We start from the raw sequence: 21,425 nt of genomic DNA, 5'->3' as shown, positions 1-21,425 counted from the left end.
ATTATTTGAGGTCATTTTCTATTACATAGGATCTGTTCTTCAGAATTTCTTACAGGTTAATAGAGATGATTCAGGAGTGTTCAGCCTGGATTGGTTTGACAGGAAAAAGCAGCAACTGTGTGGGGGAGGGAAAAGAAAGAGACAAAGGGTGTGATTTATCAATGTGCACTTCGCTATTTGTGACTAACAAAGAGATGGTTCACAAATGTCTCGGACTCAAAGCTGTGATCTGTCAGAACTGCTGAGCTGGGGAAATACTACTACTAAGTAAAAAATAGATTGGTCAGCAATTGCAGACTTATCTGTAAGCAGGTCATCCCATACTATCTATATGTGCAGCAGGCAGATCATTTTGCTGGGTTAGGGGTAAGATAACTTTGTTGCAGTGTTGTCTGTTATCAATCAATATTTTTAATTAGTTACATGATTGACTAATAAAAATCCTCACTGATTAATTAAATCTGGCTAACACTTGCTTTATTATGAGGTGAACTAAATATTTTCTTATCAAAATGCAGAAGGTTTTTACCATTTCTGAGGGAGTGAAGGAGTAAAAGGGTACAGAGGGGAAGGAATACTGGCATCTGTCAGGAATAAAGATATTAAAGGTACTACTGATCAGTGTTAGTCTGATAAAAATTATTTAGCGGCTCTGTGATAGTTGTGAGGATCCACACATATTTTTTTGAAATCTACTGCCATTTGCCACAAATCAACTTTTTTGTAATGATGAAAGAGATAGGAGAAGTGTAATAACATTAAACCCCATGTTCTGTAATAATACCGATTACATCATCATCTGTAGATACTCTTATATTTACTAAATAATAAACCTAAAGCTTATTTACAGTTTTCTTAGCACTTCAACTCAAACACAGTTATATATATACACACACGAACGTTCTCTCCGCTTTGAATGGGCAAACTGTGTTATCGTGGGTAGTTATGTGCATGTGAATTTGCTCATTATAGATCTGAGGCAGGCTGTGCTGCAACTAGCAGGACCCATCACAGTAAACAAGTGATGACATTGACTTGGCTCACAAGATCCTGATTCCCCACGCATGTATGTCATTATACCTTGTGGTAGTATCTATGGAGTGGCAAATATATTATGTATATCCCAGAAACGAGTTTGCAGACTGCCTGGAAATACTGAAAGAGCAACAACCCATCTTGCATGGAGCAGTTAAGCTGCCATTAATATTAGCAATCTAAATGTGTACTTAGAAAGTAAGCTGTTAAACTAAGTCTTCCGGGGGAATGGCCTAAGCTGTACTACATGTAGGGTTGTAGCACTTTTAGATGCTAGGCTTTAAAGTGTGAGCCTTGAATAAAACAGAGTCTAAGTAAATCCGATAAGCAAAGCAATTTCTCTTGGCATATGGACCAGGATTCAATTTCATTTTTCTTCCCCTCAGTGGCTTATACTGTTCTAGCATTGAATACCTTTTCATTTAATGTTCTAGTGTCTGTCACTGACCATGTTGGCTGTTTCTCTTGATTGAGAAAGTGTTCTTGCTTACTTGTTTCTGTCTTGAGACATGTGTTTTATTAGACTAGTGACCCAGAACATTAATACAGTAATGTGGCTGAAGCCCTCCAAAGACTATCATCAGTTCATCCACAAGCCTAGCAATCTGACTAACCCCTGCAGGATCAAAATGAATTACATCATTATAATCTTCAAGGGATGGAGGCCTAAGGAGAAAACATCAAACTGGCTCAAGACGAAGCAGCCTAGTAACTGATTTTCAATGATGTCAAATAGTGGGTCCTCTGTGAGGACTGGAAGTCCCAGGGAATGAGCAATGTACACAGCAAAGCTTACCTCGGGCTCCCCGCCAACTTCCAGCGGTCAGGTGAAATTTTCCTTTGTCTCCTCCTGCCCACCAAATACTGTGGTCCACTGAACAGGTCTGTAGATATTGACTCTGAGCTATGTTCCCAGCTATGCTACTGAGTCTGGGCAACTCACTTCTTATCACAGTCCGCCTTTGTGGTCTCTAATAATAAATGTGTTTTTCACTGAATCCCTTTCAAGATGGGAAATACAAATCTGAGAACACACAGCATGTGGTTAATGTTCTTGCAATTCTAAAAGCAATGGGCATGTGAGTTATTTCTACAAACAATATTGTATTTATATTACAGAAAGATAAATTATAAGCTTTTTCGCATAGTAGCAATAAAAGCAAAATATGTTGTTCTAATACTTGTAGTGAGCTCTTTTTCTGTCAGCTAGATAGGAAGTAGTAGTAATGTTTTTGCCACAGCAACTATGTAAGTGAGAAATACTCCACCCCTGCTAAGGCACAGTAGCTGTTTCCTTTGCTGCCTGGTGGTTTAAATGCCTATTGTTAGCTGTAGTTTCTAGAGCCATTCAGCTATTTTGGGTAGCTAATGAACGATCTGCTTTCTGCAAAGGAAGAGTATTACTGTAATTACTTTGTGTGTGTAATATTTTCAGCTACAAGTATTCTTTAAGCTTTAGATCACCCTTATGCAAGAGCAGTGAAGCAGATGATGCGCAAAAGGGAAAACCGTCCCTGCCAGATCCTGTATTTCAGAGCATGTCCACTCACCCAGTGGAGATGCAGCGCAGCTGCCTCAGCCAGGCTCTGAGTCTCAACTGGCTGGCGACAAACTTGCTGGGATTATTCACTGGAGCCAGTGCAGCCCTTATACTCCTAGCTGTGGAGTCAAGGTCTCTGCGCTGTGCTAGGGGGATAAACATTTGAACAGGTGAAATGTCCTGTTTGGGAAAGAAATTTCCTGACTCCTGCCTTTAAACTCCATCGTGACTCCTGTCCCAAACGCTGCAGGCTCTAACAGCTGGGGCTAGCTTTAGATGCTGACGATGTAGATTGTAGTCTGATGTGAGCCATATGTGAGCTGCTTGCCAATTTGTACTGGTCAGCAGTGGCAGCAAAACCGCTTTCCTAGGCTTGCTGAGTAGCTTGGAGCAACAAGGCCGCTCTTGCAGGCTCTGTCAGCAGGCTCTGGGCCACTTTGTCATTGCTCTGTGACTTGCAGCTGGGCTGCAGCTACCCAGTACCAAAGTCTAGGAGATGACTTGGACCTGGGACTCTAACTTCACCAGGAAGCTGATCCTGGCGGGCCCTATACAGGTTAGAAGCCTTAAGTTATTCCTGACATTTTACTCAACATTGGTGCTGGGAAGGTGACTGTTGGACAGGGTATTGACAAGGACTGAGCTTGTCCTGCCTGAGCGCGTCCTGCTGGATGGTATTCACCGCTCCATTATGCAGTGATGCACATCCTTAGTTCAGGTCCCTTCACTGTGCTTCATGTTAGCCTTAGTGGCCTCGTGTCCATAGTATATGGTCTTCAGGGAAGTACTTGAACCATTGTTAGCAGAAGACTCGTATAGCGGAGAGAGGAATTATATAGAGAAGTACAATAAGCTGTACACAAGTAGAAAGAGTACCTCAAAGTTCATGGAGGAATCTGGAAGTACGAAAAAGAAAAGTTCAGAGGACAAATTTTTAGTGTGATCACACAGTGGAAGTATTTTGGATTCCTGTTCATGCAGGATTTTGTAGTGACACTGAGTCACCCTGCCTAAGCTAAGCTCTGAATCATCTTTATGAAGTCACTGCAGGTTTCTTATGGCAATAATCAATAGAAACTTCTTTTCAGTCTTATTTCAAGCATTTCCTGGAAGGAAAAGTTTTCCTAGGCATTCTATCTCATGGGTAATCACAGGAAGTTTAAAGGGATAGACACGTTGCTGACCCAAGTATAAGGACATTTCAGGACGTCTTTAGAAAGTCTGGACTGGATTCACAAAGAACACGCAGAACAAAATAACTTTGAAAAGTCCAGAAAATAGTTTGGTTTACATTCTAGAGCAAGACTCCTAAGCTAACACCAACGAATTCAGGATCTGTGAGAGACTGTTAGGTGATGTTAAAGCCTTGAAATCCAAGGTGGAAGATGTTGAAGGCAGTAGGTCATTTAAGATGTTTTTGGGGTTGTGGCTTGGGGTTTTTGTTTAATAGCTCAGAAGCTATTAAACAGGAACTCATCAGCACTGAATATTATGAACTTCATGCTCTAACAGTGTGGTTCCAATTGGTTTGGGCTAGAGCCTCTTGTCATTTTCTGTCTATTTAAACTTCTTCAAGTCCCCAGTGACTTGGAAACCAGCTGTGACAGAGCAGGCGTTCTTGTTTTCAGTATTCTGCTGAACAAAATGTTAGCAGGTGACCACCAGTGTTACCTTAGTGTAGTTAACAAGGTTAAAGAGTCTTAATCTATGGCCCTTTCTTGTGAATGTCTTATTATTCTGACACGGTTTCCTACTAGCCTCTTAGATGCTGAGTATTGAAGACTGTCAGCTTAATGTCTAATGTTGTACCGCAGTGCAAACTGCTTAATTCATGTCCTCTTTTCTGTCAAATCTCATTAAGAATATTGTGTTGGGTGTGCAAAATAACAAAAGTAGATTCACCAAAGGCACTGTCCCATCTAGCTTCTTAGAAGACTCTATCAAGCCAGTCTCAGGTCCACTGAGCTAGTGCTTTTCTGTGTTTTCTGGCCAGTGGCACAGAAAGATATGCTTTGTTTCAGAGAGCTAGTTTTTTTCGTGTGCCATCAATATATAATTCTTTTTAAATTTGGTTTGACATTAAGTATCTCTTCCATGTAGACATACAGCACCCCTTGAAAAAAGCAAGTACAACACCTCTGCAATATTTTCCTGATAGAGTTGGGATTGTGGTCAGCAGAGTGCAATTAAAATTCCCTCCAAAATAATATACAAATAGTTACTATTATATAGGGAGTCAAACTGGATTATACAGGGAGTCCTTATCAGTTCAGGCTGCTTCCTTGGCCCCACCGCAACTTGAGGCGCCTTCAGGAGAACCAGCCTGCCAGTGTGACATTCCCTGGCTGCAGAAGTCAACATCGTGTACGTTAACATCCCTACAACTCTCTGCTCTAGGATTTTATTTCTTACAGTCTCCATCATCAGTATTTCAAGGGATTGCAGCTTTTTTTATAAACCAGATATTCCTTTCATTCAGAGATGCCTTATGCAAAGCATTCACTGAGGAACCAACATAAAAAAATTAAGACAAAACCACCTTCCCCATGGGAGCACTTCCTCAGTACATGTTGATGAAACATGTCAAGACTCTCTAAATTGACTTCTTAGGTTCACTGCACGGTTCCTCTTTCAATCACAATCTTTTGTCCTGTCTGTGCCTTAGTTGTACATATTTTTTTTCTCCTTCAACAGCTGATTTATTGGTGGAGAGACCAGCTGTGCCTAGTTTACATGAGATGTATTACAGGGGGGCTGAAAAGGTCTGGTTTAACTTAGAAATATTGGAGCTGTAAAATGTTGATTGCAAGTTGATAGAGCATTGATTTGCCTGATTTCTGTTTACCTGGATTGGTCAAACCAGTTTCTCCCAGGTGTTAACTGAGTAATATTCCAGTGTAGTAAGTGTAATGGAAAAAAGATAATTTCAAATCATATCTCATTAATTTTGTTTGTTAGAGCCTAAGGGACAATAGTCAATGTTCCAAAATGTTCTCTTCCACTTAATGAGCAGTGTACCTGCTCCATAACTATTGCCCCTCATGAAACACCATCTGTGTGGCCTTGCTTGTATTCGCTGAGCTCTTAGTTTTAGTTAAATGTTGTTGTACCTGCTAACAAAACTGAAACAGCTGTGTTGAATTGCTCTGAGTTACTGTGTAGTTGTGAGTTAGAAACAAGAAACTATTTCCTTGATATATGCTGCTTCAGAGAAATTCCAAGCAAGACAAATTTCTCTGAGCTAAAACACAGGCTTCACAGCCCAAAGAGAAATAGACTTTAAGTAGCTGAACTGACTGTGCTAACTTAAAAGAGAAACAGCCTAGCCATTGATAATAGGAGACATATATATGACTGTCATCTCATCTTGTAATATGCATAAATTAAAAATATGATGGTAACCTACTTTTGGTTATCTGCTTTAGGTGTTTAAAGTTCCTCTTGTCTTTCTCCCCTGGGCTCTGATTCCTACTCTTCAAGTTCATGGAAGTCAAGACACAAAGGAATAGTAGAATGAACTTCTGAGGGCTTATATTATTTCTGTGCATGTGCGTAAAGGTGGGGGTAATTTCACTACAACAGAAATATTTTCATCTACCTGAAAACAGGAAGAATAAATATGAAACTGTCCTCAGTGATTTGATTTGCAACACCAAGACAAAAAATACTTTTTTAATAATATTTTTATAATATGTGTGTTACAGGCAGAGTCTAGTTTAAAGTTACCTCATGCTGTTGTTGCTGTTTGTACTAGAGAAACGGCAGTCAAGAGCCTTGTTGTGGTAGATAATGGGTAACTGCAACAGAGACTCTTATCTCCTTTCCCCAAAATACAACTTATACAGTATTTTGCACTTTTGTATAGGTAAGTGTGTCTTTTCTAAAAGAAATGCTAGGAAATGCTCTTTCAGTATATACTTTGAAAACCTGCCATGACCTGGCATTTTGAACAGGGACCTAAGGGAAGAGAGGACTGGGTTTTTCCCATGTCCTTGAAAATCAACCCACATCTGCCTGTGCGTTAAGCCTCTAACTAAAGGAACTTGCACACCCAGCACTTTCTGAAGACTTTCTGCTAAAATCCCAGAGTGATCCATTTGTCTGTAATGTGTTCTCGGCTCTACAGAGCCTTAAGGCCATGAAGGATGTTGGAGGGTCAGGGACCTCTTGTCTTGGGGTGAATCTCTACTGGGCTGGCCATGACTTAGTATCCGTTTCTCCTTTTATTGGTCTTGATGATTTTGAGAACTTTATAGTCCTTTTTAAGCTCAAATTATGATCAAATTCCAAAGTTAAGGGGCAGACATGAATCACGGGACTTTTTTGTTCGTTTTACGGTGGTGGTGGTTGGTGTTTTGGGGTTTGTTATAAAAAACCCCCCAGGTTATACTAATATGCTTTGCATCTTGTGTATTTATAATATATCATGTATACCTGCAGTAACTGGTCCAAGAGACTGCTGTTCTCCTTTGAAATGGTTGTTTTCAGCCATTTAAACTCTTGTGGTAACTTATGCAGCACTCAGTGTGGTTCCATGTGAAATTTTGATTTAAAAAAAAGATTTTAAGAAATGACATACTGGAAAAGCTTACACTCGAGGACAGTGTTATAGCATTAAGCACTCAAAATAGGAACCAAGTTTAACTTTTCAATCTGAGTTCACCCTCTTTGTGCAGAGTATTTGTTAGAGTATATTTAATTGGATATTCTTGCATTTACAGGACTCTAGCCTTACTCAGTGCACAGGAAGAACAAAGCAGAGTCCTCTGTTAGTCTTGGGTATGTTATTTGGAGGTTAAATGTTTGGGTTGGACCCCAGGAATTTACCAGTTCCAGCACTAGTTCTGACACTGACTTCTAGCTGTACCTGAATGAGACTTAGAAGGCATATTAATGAGCAAATAAAAAATGTATGGGGCAATCTCCCTTCTCACATTTCCTCACAAGCAAGCTCTTGATTTCATTTTTAGTGTAATGTTCTTTAAATGTAGAGACTGTGTGCATGTGTAATAGAAAAACACATCCTGTTAGGTCGATAGAATGCAGGGGCAAACGTGCCTCTATAAACCATGGCGAGAAGGGAGATGTGTGACCTGACTATCTGAGTGCTTTCTTTTATGACCATGATACCATATATTTAAAGATACATTTTAGTATGAATCCAGATCTCTTGAAATAGCCTAGGATCATATTTTGTGGTTTCTAATAATTACAATTTAGTAACATATGGTGCTGAAAGTAAATCAGATTATGTAGATCATTTAACCCAATACAGGTTAACTTAGAGGTGAAGTCCCTTGTAAGTCCTGAATCTGATATTTTTATACTAATTCCTATAGTGACAAAATTAATTGTTATTCCATTGAATGTGATCTGTTCTTCATTAACTGTAGTGTGCCTTCATGCTTATGTTCATAACTGAATAATGCTCATGATTTTGTTGGCTTTTCCCTGGCAGAATTTGACCCGATGATTTAGGAGATTGAAAACTATCAGATTACTGTTTCTCCTTATGGTATTGGGGCAAATCCCCCCAGTAATATAAGTTATCGTAGCTCTATTCTGAAGCTGTGAAAGTTTACAACAACCGAGGACCTTACCTGCTTTTACCATAATGCTGTTGTGTTACAAATAAGACATAGAAGATCTACCTTTTTTTTCATTTTTATTTTTTCTTCTAGTACTAGATCATACATAGGAGTAGCAGGCTCTACCACTTCTGCTGCTGGTGGCTTCTTTTGTGGAAGACAAAGATTTGAGATCATGCCTAGCGCCCTTGGCCCCAGGCTCTGTAGAAGTTCTGCCGTGGATTTTGTTTGATCTGTATGGGAACTCTGTAAGGTGGTGAGTCAGCAGCTACCATGCCTTTCCAACCACTTGGTTCCCACCATGGTATCCCATTAGAACTGAAGACTGCTGACTCTGGCAGAACCCCACCTGTGATTGTGGATGATGTTGCCAGCAGCACTACTATGGCATGTACCGAACCTCACTGTGGGTTGCAGGAAGAGTAGCCTGGCTGGAAACTCTCTCTTAGCTCCCCCACACAGAGATGTCTGTGCAAGGAGAGTGAGGCCTCTTCCCAGTAGCAATGTGGCAAAGGGAAAGCTAAAAACATTTCAGAGCTTCGTTAGTGAACTTAAAGCAACTCAGATTTGATACTGCTCAAGAAAGGTACAGTTTTGTTAGTCCAATTTAATTACATTTCATATTGAACCGCGAGCATTTTTATATTTTGAGTTAGCTTCTCTACATTGTTATTTATTTTTTTAAATTAGCATATCTGAAGCTCCTTAGATTTGCTCTTCAGGTTTGAAACCTCTAGGGTATGCTGTCATCAAGCTTTCAAGTTCTCTGCAGCCAGGAGTACTATTTAAGGAATAAATAAAATGAAAGCTGAGGTTCACAAATACTTACTGGGTATTTAGAAAGTATCCCAGCTTTATCTCACTGTTACGATTTTTATTAGAGTTGGTAATGGAGTATTTTTTAGGGTCATCTACATACTTCAGAAATGGTTTTGGTGAGTTGCAAAACATGGTGGGTAGATCTGACTGTATGTTGAACAGAATCATTCTCTAACGCGCTCACCTTCCCCAGGTCGCTGTAGGGGTACTTTAGCCCGGGCAGTGAGCAGGAAGCTTGCCTTGGCCGTAACCCGGGTTGTAAGTTCTTTATGAATAAGTAGGGAATTGAGCTTTCACATCTCTCAGGTGGGCTATTATATTTGACACCAAATTTTAAGAAACAAGGATGAAAATAACCTTTTTATCGTTATGATCATAGTAGCACATTATCTACTGGAAACGGACCTGGAGAAGAGTCAACAAAGGATGTTTTATATTTTGTTAGCTGTTTTTAATTTATCAGCTGCCAGTTTCAATATATTTCTCTAACTAGTTGTACTGTAACTTCTGGAAAAATATCTACCCCCTACCATTCAAATTCTGATGGGAGATGTGTGAATGTGCTTGTGCGTGTTCATAGTGTTTCCAGGCAGAGTCAAAATGTTTGTTTAAAAGCTAGAAAAATCCGGTCTTCAAAGTTCAGAATAACTTTACTGCTCATACTGATGTGGAGAGATTTATCATACTAATGTTTGTTAATACCTCAGGGAAATTAATGCCTCTTGAGTAATGGAATAAATGTTGAGCCTCAACGCCAAGGTGCCTGTGGGTTACAACTGTTGGGATTATGTTATAGTATGGTTCCAGGCAATAAGGATTGTCTGTGCAAATGAGATAATCGTGAGTCATCAGCCCTGTTGCTGTCCCTGATACTAGCTGGGGGATATTCCTGCGGTGAAGGAAAGTCCGCCGCTGGCGCAGCTCTGCCAGATGCCCTGCAATGTGCACAGCAGCCTTGAGACATTGCGGGCTCTCTCGCATGGGGCAGCGCGCGTCATGGCAGCGAGAGGTTTACATCCTGTTTTAATCACACTCCTGTCGTCCTGCTGGTCCACAATAGTATACAAAATGCAGATCTGGATTTGACTCTGAGTTTTGAAACGCATGTTACTGGAAGTACAACAGTTGAGTGTCAGTGTGTGCATCATGGCGAACACACACCCCATATGCCTTTCGACTGATAGAAGAGGTAGCATTTGTGGCACTCCCAGGACTACCCTTAGAACAATGACATGAAAACTAAGCTATAGTTGTTGGTTTTCAGGGCTAAAGTAACCGGACAGGTGGAAGACAACGTGAGATTCTCAGTGGAAATGAAACAAGAACCACCCATTGTTCGCAAGTATTGGGAGAACTTGTTTCCTCTTTGCATGGAAATGTTCTAGCATAGTCATCCTGTGCTTCACATAAACCTGCAGCAATAATGTCAAGCAGGTGATAATTTTGGATAAATCAGTGGTTTGAGAACTATTTTATTACTGACTTCTGATGGCATCAGGCACTGAGGTCTGTTTTGCCCAAGAAAACAGATGGCTATGATTTATGATTTCATGGTGGTTTTGATAGTTAAGTTTATGCTTTTGGTGAAACAATCCGATGGCCAGAAATCAGGCATTGTTCTGGATTTATGTATTTTCAACAGCTCTGTATGATATTTACAGTGACACGAACTACCCTTTGTTGGAGGAACTTACAGTCTTATTGCCAAGAAGCAGCAGTGGGGTCTGATGAGGGCAGTCGCTGTGGCAGCCAGCTCACGGGAGAGATAGCTTTGTCAAGTTGACAAAGGATTTTGGTTCTTCCTGGTCTAGCCCAGGCTCACAATCTGCTGCTCTGCTTTCCCTCACACAGCATTTTCACTGATGCAAGTCCCTTGTTGCTGTTTTCATGAGAATCCCGGTTTTGCTATGAAATCTGTGTGTTGGACAATGCCGAGCCCTTGCTTAAACTTCTTATGATCAGGACAGTTAGTGGCATTCTTTCTCCCCAAGAATGATTTATTTCCTCCTGACTTGAAAGAAATATATTCTTGGTTCCCTTCTCTAGATGCTGCAGTGGAGACATTCCTCACCACAGGTTTGCTGCTTTCTCATGGTAACAGATGTTTCTGACCAGTTCATAGCACTTTTGGATGAGTACTCCAGGAAAACACATGCTCTTCTGGTGATCTCAGATGGACAAAAATTAAATAGATGGTGTGGATATCGCACCATTTAAATGTGAGCTCTACGTGGAAAAACATGTATATAACAACTTGAATTAAGTATGCCATGCAGATAAATTCTTTTTGATCAAACCATCAAATCTTTCATACAGTTACAACTAGGATGGCACTGAACAGATATTCTTCCTGAGCTAGATCTAATGGTAAAAGGACAGATCAAATTTTGATCCTGAAAATGACAAAGTAGTGTTAAGTGTTAATAAGCAATTTTTATAATTCTAAAATAATTTTTTCCTAACATGATCAACAATAGCACTTCAGACTCTGAGACTACAATAACCAACATCATAGCATGGGAAAAAAAGTGTTTAAGTAAGTGCTGAACTGATCAAGAACTGGATTTCAAACACAATGTTCTAGGAGGAGTTTCATCTATGAAAATATTTTGGTGTTTGTGCGTGAATATTAGGAAAACACGGAAAGGTGGAACAGTCCTCAAATGTCCTGCTCTGATGCTAAATGAGCATGACCTAAGACTTCTGATGAAACCAAGAAACAGTTATCAATTAGCATCAGTTTCAGGAAGCATTATCATATCAAGACATCTCAGGGTGCCTTTATAAAAGAAAAAAAATACAATAATTTAATAGCTTAGTCTGCGGTGCCAAATGAATGACTCAAAGGAGGAAAAAAAAAAAAAAAAAAGAGTATGAGCCATAGTTTCACAATTGCACCAGCCTGCAAGAAAGTGTCGATTTGTTTACAAAGTATTTTTTCTAGGAGAGTGATGGGAGATGTCACTATAAAGCTTGAGCTTGTCTGGAATGTCAAGGACACCGAGCTTTTTATTCCCCATTTACTAGCACTGATTTTCATTCAATTTTCAAAAGGCCTGCAGACAAAGAAACCAAGCGAATGACATGAACGTCTATTTTATGCACATTCGAGCAGAAGTTAGCTGTTGGAAGGAGATGGTGGTTGTAGGCTTGTATTCCTCTAGTAAACTCAAGGGCAGATGCTTCACAGTCTGCGTTGGGCATCTTTAGGGGTGTGGAAGCAAGGCTGGGCAGGAAGGATTTGGGTTTTTCCCCCTGAAGTTTGAATTCTGAGTGAAAATTCAAAATACCTCCATTTTGATAGGCTTTTGCAGGGTTTCATGACATGCTGCAGTTAAGTTATTTTTGTCTTCCGTATGGTAGGCTATGTTTCCTGGATGAACTAAGTTTCCTCAATATACCATCACTTTTCCTTGTTTTGAAGGCTTGCATTGTACTGGAGAACCATAAAGGAGAACAGCTCCAGGAAGGATGGTGACTATATTAACATTAGAGTGATGATCACAGTAGCTGCAACACCGAAGACACTAGTATTTAGTCCCTTTCTTATCCAAGTTGGCAACTTTTTCCCATGCGTGCTGTGCGTAAGCTATGATCCTCTGAAAAACGTATAAATCTGCTTAACTTAAAAGCCTGGAAATCAAATGAAAAAATTATTCTGGTGACCTTACTTCTGCTGCTTGTATGACGAACACGATGGCATCTAAAACCAGTTTTAATGCGCTGGAGCAGAGCCTGAAGTTGGCAGAAGAGTACAGCTTTGGCTTCAGTTGCTGAGATGCCAGAAGAGATTGGAAGTCCTTGAAATTCTTCCAAGAAGTCACTTTGTCCTGGATGGAAACTGGCATTTATCAGTGCAGATGATAGTGGTGTATTTTAGATGGCATCAATATTGATTTGTATACTGTGTGAGCTTTTAAATATGATTTAAGATAAAGCTCAGCTTAACGTAAGACATTTCTCCGCAAAGCATTGATTTAATGTTAATGTTTTATACGTGGCTTTCTTTGCTACAGCCTTTGCTTTGGTTTATGGAGACGTCCCAAATATGCTTCTCAGTTCCCCCTTTCAGGCATTTGTGAAAGCCCCACAAACACTTGTGCACGTGAGGAAGTATTCAAAAGTTTAATTTATACTATCTGTCAGGCAGCTTCAAATGCAATCCATTTATGGTGGTCGCTAGCGTTCATCTCAAATTCGTTATTCCCCTTCAGGTGCTTGCACTTGGCTTATTGTTTTCCCAAGCCTGATGAAGACCGTGGGAATGCTCGATGGAGATCTAACAGAAAAGTTAACACAGGCTAGGGTTTTTTTTATCGGTTCTATAGGGTAACTTCTTGTATATTTGCCTCTCACGGTGTTGCGTATTTTAAGCAGAGTCCTCCCCAGGCTAGAGAGAGAATTTCCCGTTTTGATGCGTCTTTAAGCAATCTACAGCAGCTCTTGCTAGGGGAAATCGCACTGAGCATCATTCTGCTGTGTGTGTGCGTGTCTCCTCGCTGCCGCTCGGGCGTCTCAAAGTGCGAAGGCTGAGAAAGACGAGAGCTGTAGCCGCTGCTCTGTCTCGATCCTGACGTCGAGGTCTCCAGAGCGGCGCGGCTGTGCCGAGGCACCGTCAGCCTCGGGGAGGGAGGGGGGAGACGATATTTCCCCGGCAGGCTGAAGATGACCTTGGGAGGAGAGGTGAAGGGAAAGGGGCAGGGTTTTCCTTCAGCCCGAGAGCTCGATGTGGCCCCTCGGGGCGGGCGGGGGCCGCTGCCGGGCGCTGGGCAGCGCGGAGCCTGCGCGGGCGCGGTGGCGGCGGGCGGCGCGGGGCTGGGCCCGGCCCGGCCCGGCCGTCCCGTCGCGGGGCTTCCCGGCGGGGTCCGGCCCGGCTGCCGCAGCCCGGGGCCGCGGCGGGGGTGGGTTTGCCGGGCGGAGGCAGGTCCGGCCGCGGCGCACCGAACGCTCCGGGCGGTGTTTGTTAGCGGCGGCTGTTTCGGACCGCTTTTCGCAGCGAGCCCGACCCGTTGCCTAAACGTAGTTTTGGTTTGGCTCGGTAAGGTTTGGTGGTCGTGTTTTGGTTTGGTTGCTTCCCCCCCTCTCCCGCTTGCGGTTTAAAAGTGGCGTTTCGCCGCTAAGCGGGATGCTCGCGTTCCGGCTTACTTTGGTTGCCTGCCAGGTAGAGCTCATCTCTTACTGCATCCTCCTACCATCAAGCAAAAATTGGCTTCTCCGCCAAGGATTAATTATTCAGCACGTTTAATGTGTTCGGGGCGGGGGGGGAGGCGGCCACTTGGATACACCCCGGTGCCGCAGCGCCTGTCCCTGCTTTGTCTCGCACCTGGTGTGTTTGCGCGGCTCGCCTGCCTTCCTCCCCCCGCCCCCCAGCCGCCGCCCGCGCCCCGCCACCTCCCCGCGGCGGCCGGGGGACGCGGGCCGGCGCAGCGGGACCCCGCGGGGGGCGGCCCCGCGCCGCCGCTCCGCGCCGCCCCGGCCCCCCGCACCTCGCCCGCGGGGATGCTCGGGGCGGAGCCGCCGCCGCGCCCCCTCCGCTCCCCTGCGCGGGCGGGGCGGGGCGGCAGCGCGGGGCGGCCCCGGTAGCGCGGACCGGCGGCCTCGTCCGGGCGCGGAGGAGGGGCCGGGGGCTGGCCCCAGCCGGGCGGTGCCGCCGGCCGGGCAGCGCGGGGGGCTCGGCGGCAGGCGCGGCGCGGCGGAGCGGAGCGGGGCTGGGCTTCGCCCGCGACTTCGGCTTCTCCCCGCAGAGCCCGAGAGGCGCCGGCACCGCTGAGGGGACGAGGGCGCTTCTGCCCGGCCGGCGGCGGGGCGGGAGCCCGGAGGACCGACGCGAGGAGCCGGCGGAGAGGCATCCCGAGGAGGCGGTCCGGTCCGGTCCGGTCCCGTCCGTGCCCGGCTCGGCGCGTCCCGTCGCGGCCCGCCGCCGCCGCCGCCGCCGCGGGCCATGGGCCGGCCCGACTGAGAGCCCGCCGGGACCGGCCCGCAGCCCGCCCGGCGCTGCCCGGGGCGCCGGCGGCCGAGGCGGGGCCGCGGGAGTGGTGGCGCGGGCGAAGATGCCCTCCTCCGCGGGGCGGACGGCGGGCTTCCTCCTCCTCTGCGGGGGTAAGTACCGCCGAGCCCGGCCCCGCGGGGAGTTCGCGGCGCTTGGGAGATCGGTGCGGCCGGCGACTGGGTCCGGCTCCGCAAATCCTTCCCCAAATACAAACGCGGTATAAATAACCCTCGTACTTTTTCTTTGCTTCTTAAGCTCTAAGGCTAAATTAGAACAGATGTGAGTTTCCTTGGTCTTTAAATTTATGATGTGGAAGGGAAGAACGTTCAAGTGTATTCCTAGTTTAAGTTTCTAAAACGTCGCTCCTTCTCTGCTGTCCCCCTCCCAGAGCTTTTTGCATCATCAGATTGAACGAGGTTCAGATGGATAAATGGAAATGACCGAAATATGAAAAGTTATTGGATCGTAACTTAGATGATGCTACCCGCAGATGTCAAGTTTCTGAAGCAAACAGAAAATCCATTATCTCTCTCTCTCTCTTCCATATGGCTTTGTTTGCCAATGCATTTCTGATGTTTACATGAATAAATCAGAGTTGTTTGCTAGGGAATGCCGTACAACCTTGCACACCAAAAATGCATTTATGAAAAAGGCAAACCCCAAACCAGCCCAGTAGTTCGCTAGTTGGTATAACAGAGCGAAAAGTGCAATATTAATTCTGTACTTGCGATTCTACGTAAAACGTGCGACTTGTTCTTTCTCCTTATTGTTTCAAATTGATTGTATTAGTTCACACTGTCTTAAACCACTCTCTGTAACTTGTACAGATTATAAAGCCTCTATTTGATTTAATTTTTTCTTCAGTATGGTAAAATATTTCCAGTTGCCCTTATGCTTTCTCTTCCTAGTACATTAGTGTTAAGGCCTGATCTTCATAAAAACTCACTGGTACTCAAATCTAGGATGTCTGGGAATAAACTGTGTGGGATATGCTACGTCTAAACACTTACAAAAAAAATAGAATGGGTTGTAGCCCAAGTAATTTCACTGTCAGGAAGAATTAGCCATCCTGGTATTGCTAACGGATGATCTATCACACCTACTTTGCTTTTATCTTTGGCAAATCCGTTTTCTTTAATGTTTTTGGCAGAATTAGGAGAAATGTAATTTACCTAAGTTCTTCAGTTTGAGGGGTATGTTTTCATTAGCCAAAATGAGTCACATGCGTTTGCTTGAAAATGATTTTCAGCGATTTCTGTTTAAGCTGGACAGATGATCTTACTCCTATTCATGCTGTGATGCCCCAGAATATTGTACGTAGTGAACTAACTGGTGCTTGGAAGTCCCAAGCTGCTTTCTAGTATGGGGGTTTTTTTCTTTCTTTCTTTGTTCTCTTTCAGTTGGATGGTCATTTGATTTTACTTTTACTCGTATCACTTTATATGAATTTCACTCTGAAAGTCACAGGTGGGAAAGGGAGTTGTCTCTGTGTGTTCACCCCACTCGAGATGGATTTCTACACCCTTCTGCTTTAAGTATCAGACCTAAGCAGTTAGAAATCAGTTTGAAAGACTTTTTATTATTAAATGTGACCATAAATTGTTAATTCTTGGATCTGTCCGTAGCTTGGAGGAATATTATAAGACTTAATTTATTTGAATAGGATAGACTGCCAAGTAGACTTTTTTATACCACTTGCTTATACTTATAATTGCAAATATTAATTTTGTTTATGCTCTTAGCTTTGACTGGTGAGCCTTAATACTTGATTCCTCCTAACTTTTCCTAAAACTATGGGGGAGAGAAGTTGTACACATTTAGGATCACACTTTAGGGTAATTGTATTCATAGTTATTTCAAGAAGTCTAGCATATTAGCAGTGTCGTATGGGTGTCTGTTGCTGAAGAAGCACTGTTTCACATTGTTTAGATGTGTGACACTAATTCCTATTTATGTAATAAAAGCTGAGTTGACAACAGGGGTAAGATGAGTCGTTATGGCTTGGAGGTATTAGCAAAATCCCTGCATGCATAGAGTTCCAGTTTAGAAAGAGAGCTGTCTTACGTGTGATGCTGCGGTCGGTCCCCTGGCAGGAGGAGGGACGCAGTGAAACTTCGGTGGGCTCAATCCTAGGGGAGAGCCAGAGATTCTTCAAGGGTAATATGTCATGCTCTTGCCAGGTGTTGTGAAGGAATCGCTCTTGCCTGGGCAAGCCCTTGTCATGGAGGATTCCCACCCAAAGTTAACATGCAGTGATACCCTTGCACTCACCTCCTCTTGGTACATCTTTGGTTTATCTAACTGTGGGGTTTGGAAACCTTGAAACTACAGTAGTTCTTAAAACATGTGCTCACAACTAACACAAAGGTTTTCTCTGACTTGGAACGGGATTGCATTTTACCAAATGAGCTGGATTAATCTGGTGAGCGTGCTGTTAGTTGAAAGGATTAGATCTGGTTCTTTTGTATCGGTGGGCTTCAAGAGGCACACCGGACCATTTGTTCTGAAGCAGAAAGGCTGCAGCCTTGCTGCCTTTGCACCATAAGCAATGTGTGAGTCTCTTGCAGGCGCTGGTATTAACATGCAGCAGCCTAGAAATAGAGAAAATTAAAGGAATGTTTCTTCTCAAATTAAGACTTCTCTCTCTCTCATCAATATCAATTAAAAGAAATGCATGTTTTTATTATGGAGTGTGCACATGTATCTTTTGAAAGTTTCGCATCTTGTCAGTTGTAGGGCTTCAGGGTGTTTACTTGCACACCGCACGGCATGGCTGTTTGGCACTGGAGTTTTGATTCATTTCTGAAAGCTCATTGATAGAAGGACCTTGTTCACTTAAGTGTAGAAAAGAGTGCCTGTGGGAAAGACTTGGTAGGATTGTCTTGTCTGGAGAGTAATTTTTGTTATTAAAGGGAATACTTTTGAAGAGATAATCTATTTTCAGTGAATAAAATGAAGTTTGTAAGCGTTACAATATGCACATTTTGTAAAATTGGAAGGGAAGCCTGCTTCTACATGGAAATGATAGAGATGCTACTTCAACAAATGTGCTCTCGAATACAGATCATTCAAACTTTTTTCTATTTTACTGACTGCGCTATGAAACTACTGATGAATGTATTAGTTCTGATATTCATTTAAACACTGTATGGGATCGAGTCTTACAGTGCATTTTCATGCTGCTAGGGTTACTGTTAATGTTTTATTTCAACTGGTTACAATTTACAAGAAGTCCTGGCTCAACTCATGCATCCGGATCCAGGACAGACTTTAGAAACCAACTATGCAAATATTGACTTTTTTCTCTCCAAAGTTTAGATATTTTGTCTAATATTTGTATTTCATGATAGAAAACGGATGTTTTCCCTAGGAAAAGAACACCTATGTGATTCTCCCAAAAAAAGAGCACCTGTGCACTAACATCTTTAGATCAAAACAGTGCTAATCAGATCAAACAGTGGAGCACAGACCATTGACTCGAGTCAGGGACCAGGCTAAAGATGGACATACAATTTTTGTGTGCCTGTCATTTTGGCAGTGAACTGGTCGAACAATATGTGATTTTGATTTTACCTTGTTTAGATTATAACCCTGGCTGTAGGGCAAGGGCAAAGGGAATCTGTGGAGAAAAGCGAGAGGCACTTCATTAGATCTTAGGTGTCTTATTTGGAGAGGGCCAAAGAGTTATGAGGAAATTTCAAACCTTGCTGCTCTTTTTGGTTGGAAAAAGAATATTAATTACAACACTTTGGTTCTTTCCTATGTTGTAGTTTTCCTCTGCCCAGAGTTTCAGCATCGTATGTGCTGGCTCTTCCCCAGGCACCTCAGCCTGCTGGTGGTGCCAGTGCTTCCCTTCCCTCCGGTCACCTGCTTCTGCCTGCTTGGACCGTGAAACTGCTGCTTCGCTCACCCAGGACTGATTCATTGCGGGGTTCATCCCAGCGCCCCTGCTAATTTCTGGGGAAGGTGCCTGGGCCCTGTATGGCCCTCTAGGCTTAGTGTCTTTCCTCACTTAATTCCAGTTCCCAGGTCCTTCACCTTCCCGTTCCTCCACAGACAAAATTTTGCAAGTTCACAACCTGCAGCATTTTCCATTTCACAAAAAGTAATGTACCGTGTTGGTTTTTTTTAACTCATGCTGATAGGATCCATGTTTGTGCTATATTTAATTCCCTTTACTTCCTGTTGTTGTTTTTGCTGTACCTTCTGTCCCTCGGTGCCTGTATTTGCCTATCTGCCCATCTTCTCGGGGTGTGTGTCGGGGCAATATGCAGTATTGCCTTGATTAGTTCTGCCAGTCAGTCTGTTGGAGTCTTGGTCTTTGACTTCATTCATGGGTTTTCTCACTATCATAAAGACAGCGTAAAGGAAATTAATATGAAGACTACAAAAAGCCAGCATTTTAATGCTAAAAACCTAATTCATTAGGCTTTGATTAACAGACAAGATTTCTTGTAGTATTAACATAAGCAGTCAGTTTGTATGACAGTGTTGGTTCAGCACCTGAATACAAGATGCACCTTCAGGAGCATGCCCACATTCAGTTTTCCATCTGTATATCATAGAGTATTTTAATTTTTTTTATTTTTTTTTTTTTATACTGAAACAACGGACACGTCTGGTGAGAAAGCATGTATTTTCTTCCCCGTTTCTTCCCCTCTCCCCCACTTTGGCCCCTGGCAGGAGGGAAAGGATTTGTTCGCTTGTTGCTGTACTTGCATTCTTGGCACTGCTGCTCAGGCTGGTAACGAGGCGAGTACTAATTCTAGTCTTTCAGGGTTTGAACTGAGGTAACTGGTTTGAGGGAAACCAAATAGTAGCTCTCTCCTCAGTACCTCATTTGGCAACTGTACTGTTTTATGCATACTGTGTACTTTAAAAGAGACACACTAACAGTAAACAAGCATTCAAAGCTCCCGCTCCTCCTGGGCTGCTATCTCCCCCGTAATGCAGACCAGCCAACACAAAGGTGCTGTGGGTTTGAAAAAATCCATACTGTAGGAGCTCGGTATTTTCTAGAGAGCCTTTTTGTGTAAAGGTCACTTAGAGTCCATCTGCAGTGAGGAGAGGGTTTGCTTTATTTGTACGTTGGCATCCTTCAGCTTTCTGGCAGAACCAAAAGTGGTGCCAGCTGGTGATGGACTGGAATTGTCTCTTGGTTTTGAAATGTAACAAATTGCCCGACACTGCTTATTGGGTGCGAGCGTTTGTATTAATAACATTGCAAAACTTACTTTAACACAGATGGCGATTTCTTATGTGAACAAGGTGCATGTTAAGAGCACGGTCTTTCACGTTCATGGTGCAGAGTCTGTTCTTAGCACTTACTTTCTACTTTGGTTTGGTTTGGCAGAAGCAGAGCTTAAAAATTCACCAAATTATTCAGAAGAAACTTTGGAATTGTTCATTCTCCAGATGATTTTTTTTTTTTTTTTAAACTATTACATTTTGGAAAGCAAACAACTGAAGCATTGCAAGGATAAATAAAGCAATCACTGTAGGAGAAGGATAGATTTGAGGTTTGCATATTAGTTGGGTTAGATCAGGATTCAAGTTCAGTTAACAGCTGTGCTACAGATTTGCTCATTGTCTCATACTCTCTCTCCTAGTTTTCTGTAAAATACCACCATCAGTAATGTTCTCCTTTGTATGTCATGTGCATTGTTGATTGCCTATCACATAACTCCATACTGGGGCATACTGGAGCTGACAGAAAGTGGGGAAAATACACTGGAAACCTTTACAGAATCTCTCGAGTGTTGATGCATCAATAAAAAACAGCATCTGAGAAGCTCTAGGTAGCTGTAGAATAAAATCTGTTCAGAGGCTTTATTTTTCCAATGGAATCTCGTCTTTCATCGGAGAGATATATTGGCTACTTGCACAATGTTTTGGCGAAGTCATCATGAGCCTTGTGACAAGTTTTCATGTATATATGTTGCTAATTAATAAGCTTATTAAGAAAGTTTTTGTTAATAAAATAGTAAGTCAGCTGAGGTGTGAATAGCCAGATGAATTTTGCTCCTTTTGGAGCTCAGGTTTTTTATAAAGGTATCTAAAGCCATCTTAGTCTTCAGATGTCTTGTCTTTTTTCCCCACATAAAGAGAACACAAAAGTGGTTTTCCTAAAGATTACTTCATAAAAATAGCTGAATCGTTTCAGATTTCTGGATCTTCAAATGGCACCATAAACACACCAGACACATTTTTACCTAAAAGAGATGCTCTGTAAATCTGCCGAAATGAAGATGATCATCAGCACTTTAGAGCTTAAGGGAGAATTACAGTGATCGCAGTCAAAAAAGGGAATTGGAAACTTTACTGGGATAATAGTGCCAAAAATGTTGTTTGACTGAATTACTTTAGAAATTTGGCTAACTAAATCAGGTGATTGTAAAACGAAAATGGATATATTACTCCTAATGGCTGTCTAATGGCTTTTCAGTGTATGCAT

At 42.8% G+C, this 21,425-nt stretch overlaps 1 protein-coding gene across 1 annotated transcript in view; it reads left to right on the top strand.

Annotated features, from left to right (window-relative positions):
• The first annotated feature begins 14,480 nt into the window (after nucleotides 1–14,480).
• RET (ret proto-oncogene) overlaps nucleotides 14,481–21,425 on the top strand; it is an 89,224-nt gene continuing 82,279 nt past the window's right edge. Inside the window, exon 1 of the mRNA XM_069796181.1 lies at nucleotides 14,481–15,081. Within this exon, the coding sequence (XP_069652282.1) occupies nucleotides 15,033–15,081 (49 nt within the window). The 5' untranslated portion in view covers nucleotides 14,481–15,032. The remainder of the gene's footprint in view (nucleotides 15,082–21,425) is intronic.

Source organism: Haliaeetus albicilla, chromosome 11, assembly GCF_947461875.1.
Source record: "Haliaeetus albicilla chromosome 11, bHalAlb1.1, whole genome shotgun sequence".
NCBI lineage: Eukaryota > Metazoa > Chordata > Aves > Accipitriformes > Accipitridae > Haliaeetus > Haliaeetus albicilla.
Note: the sequence above shows the minus strand (reverse complement) of the source record. Positions and strands in the feature narration are given on the sequence as shown.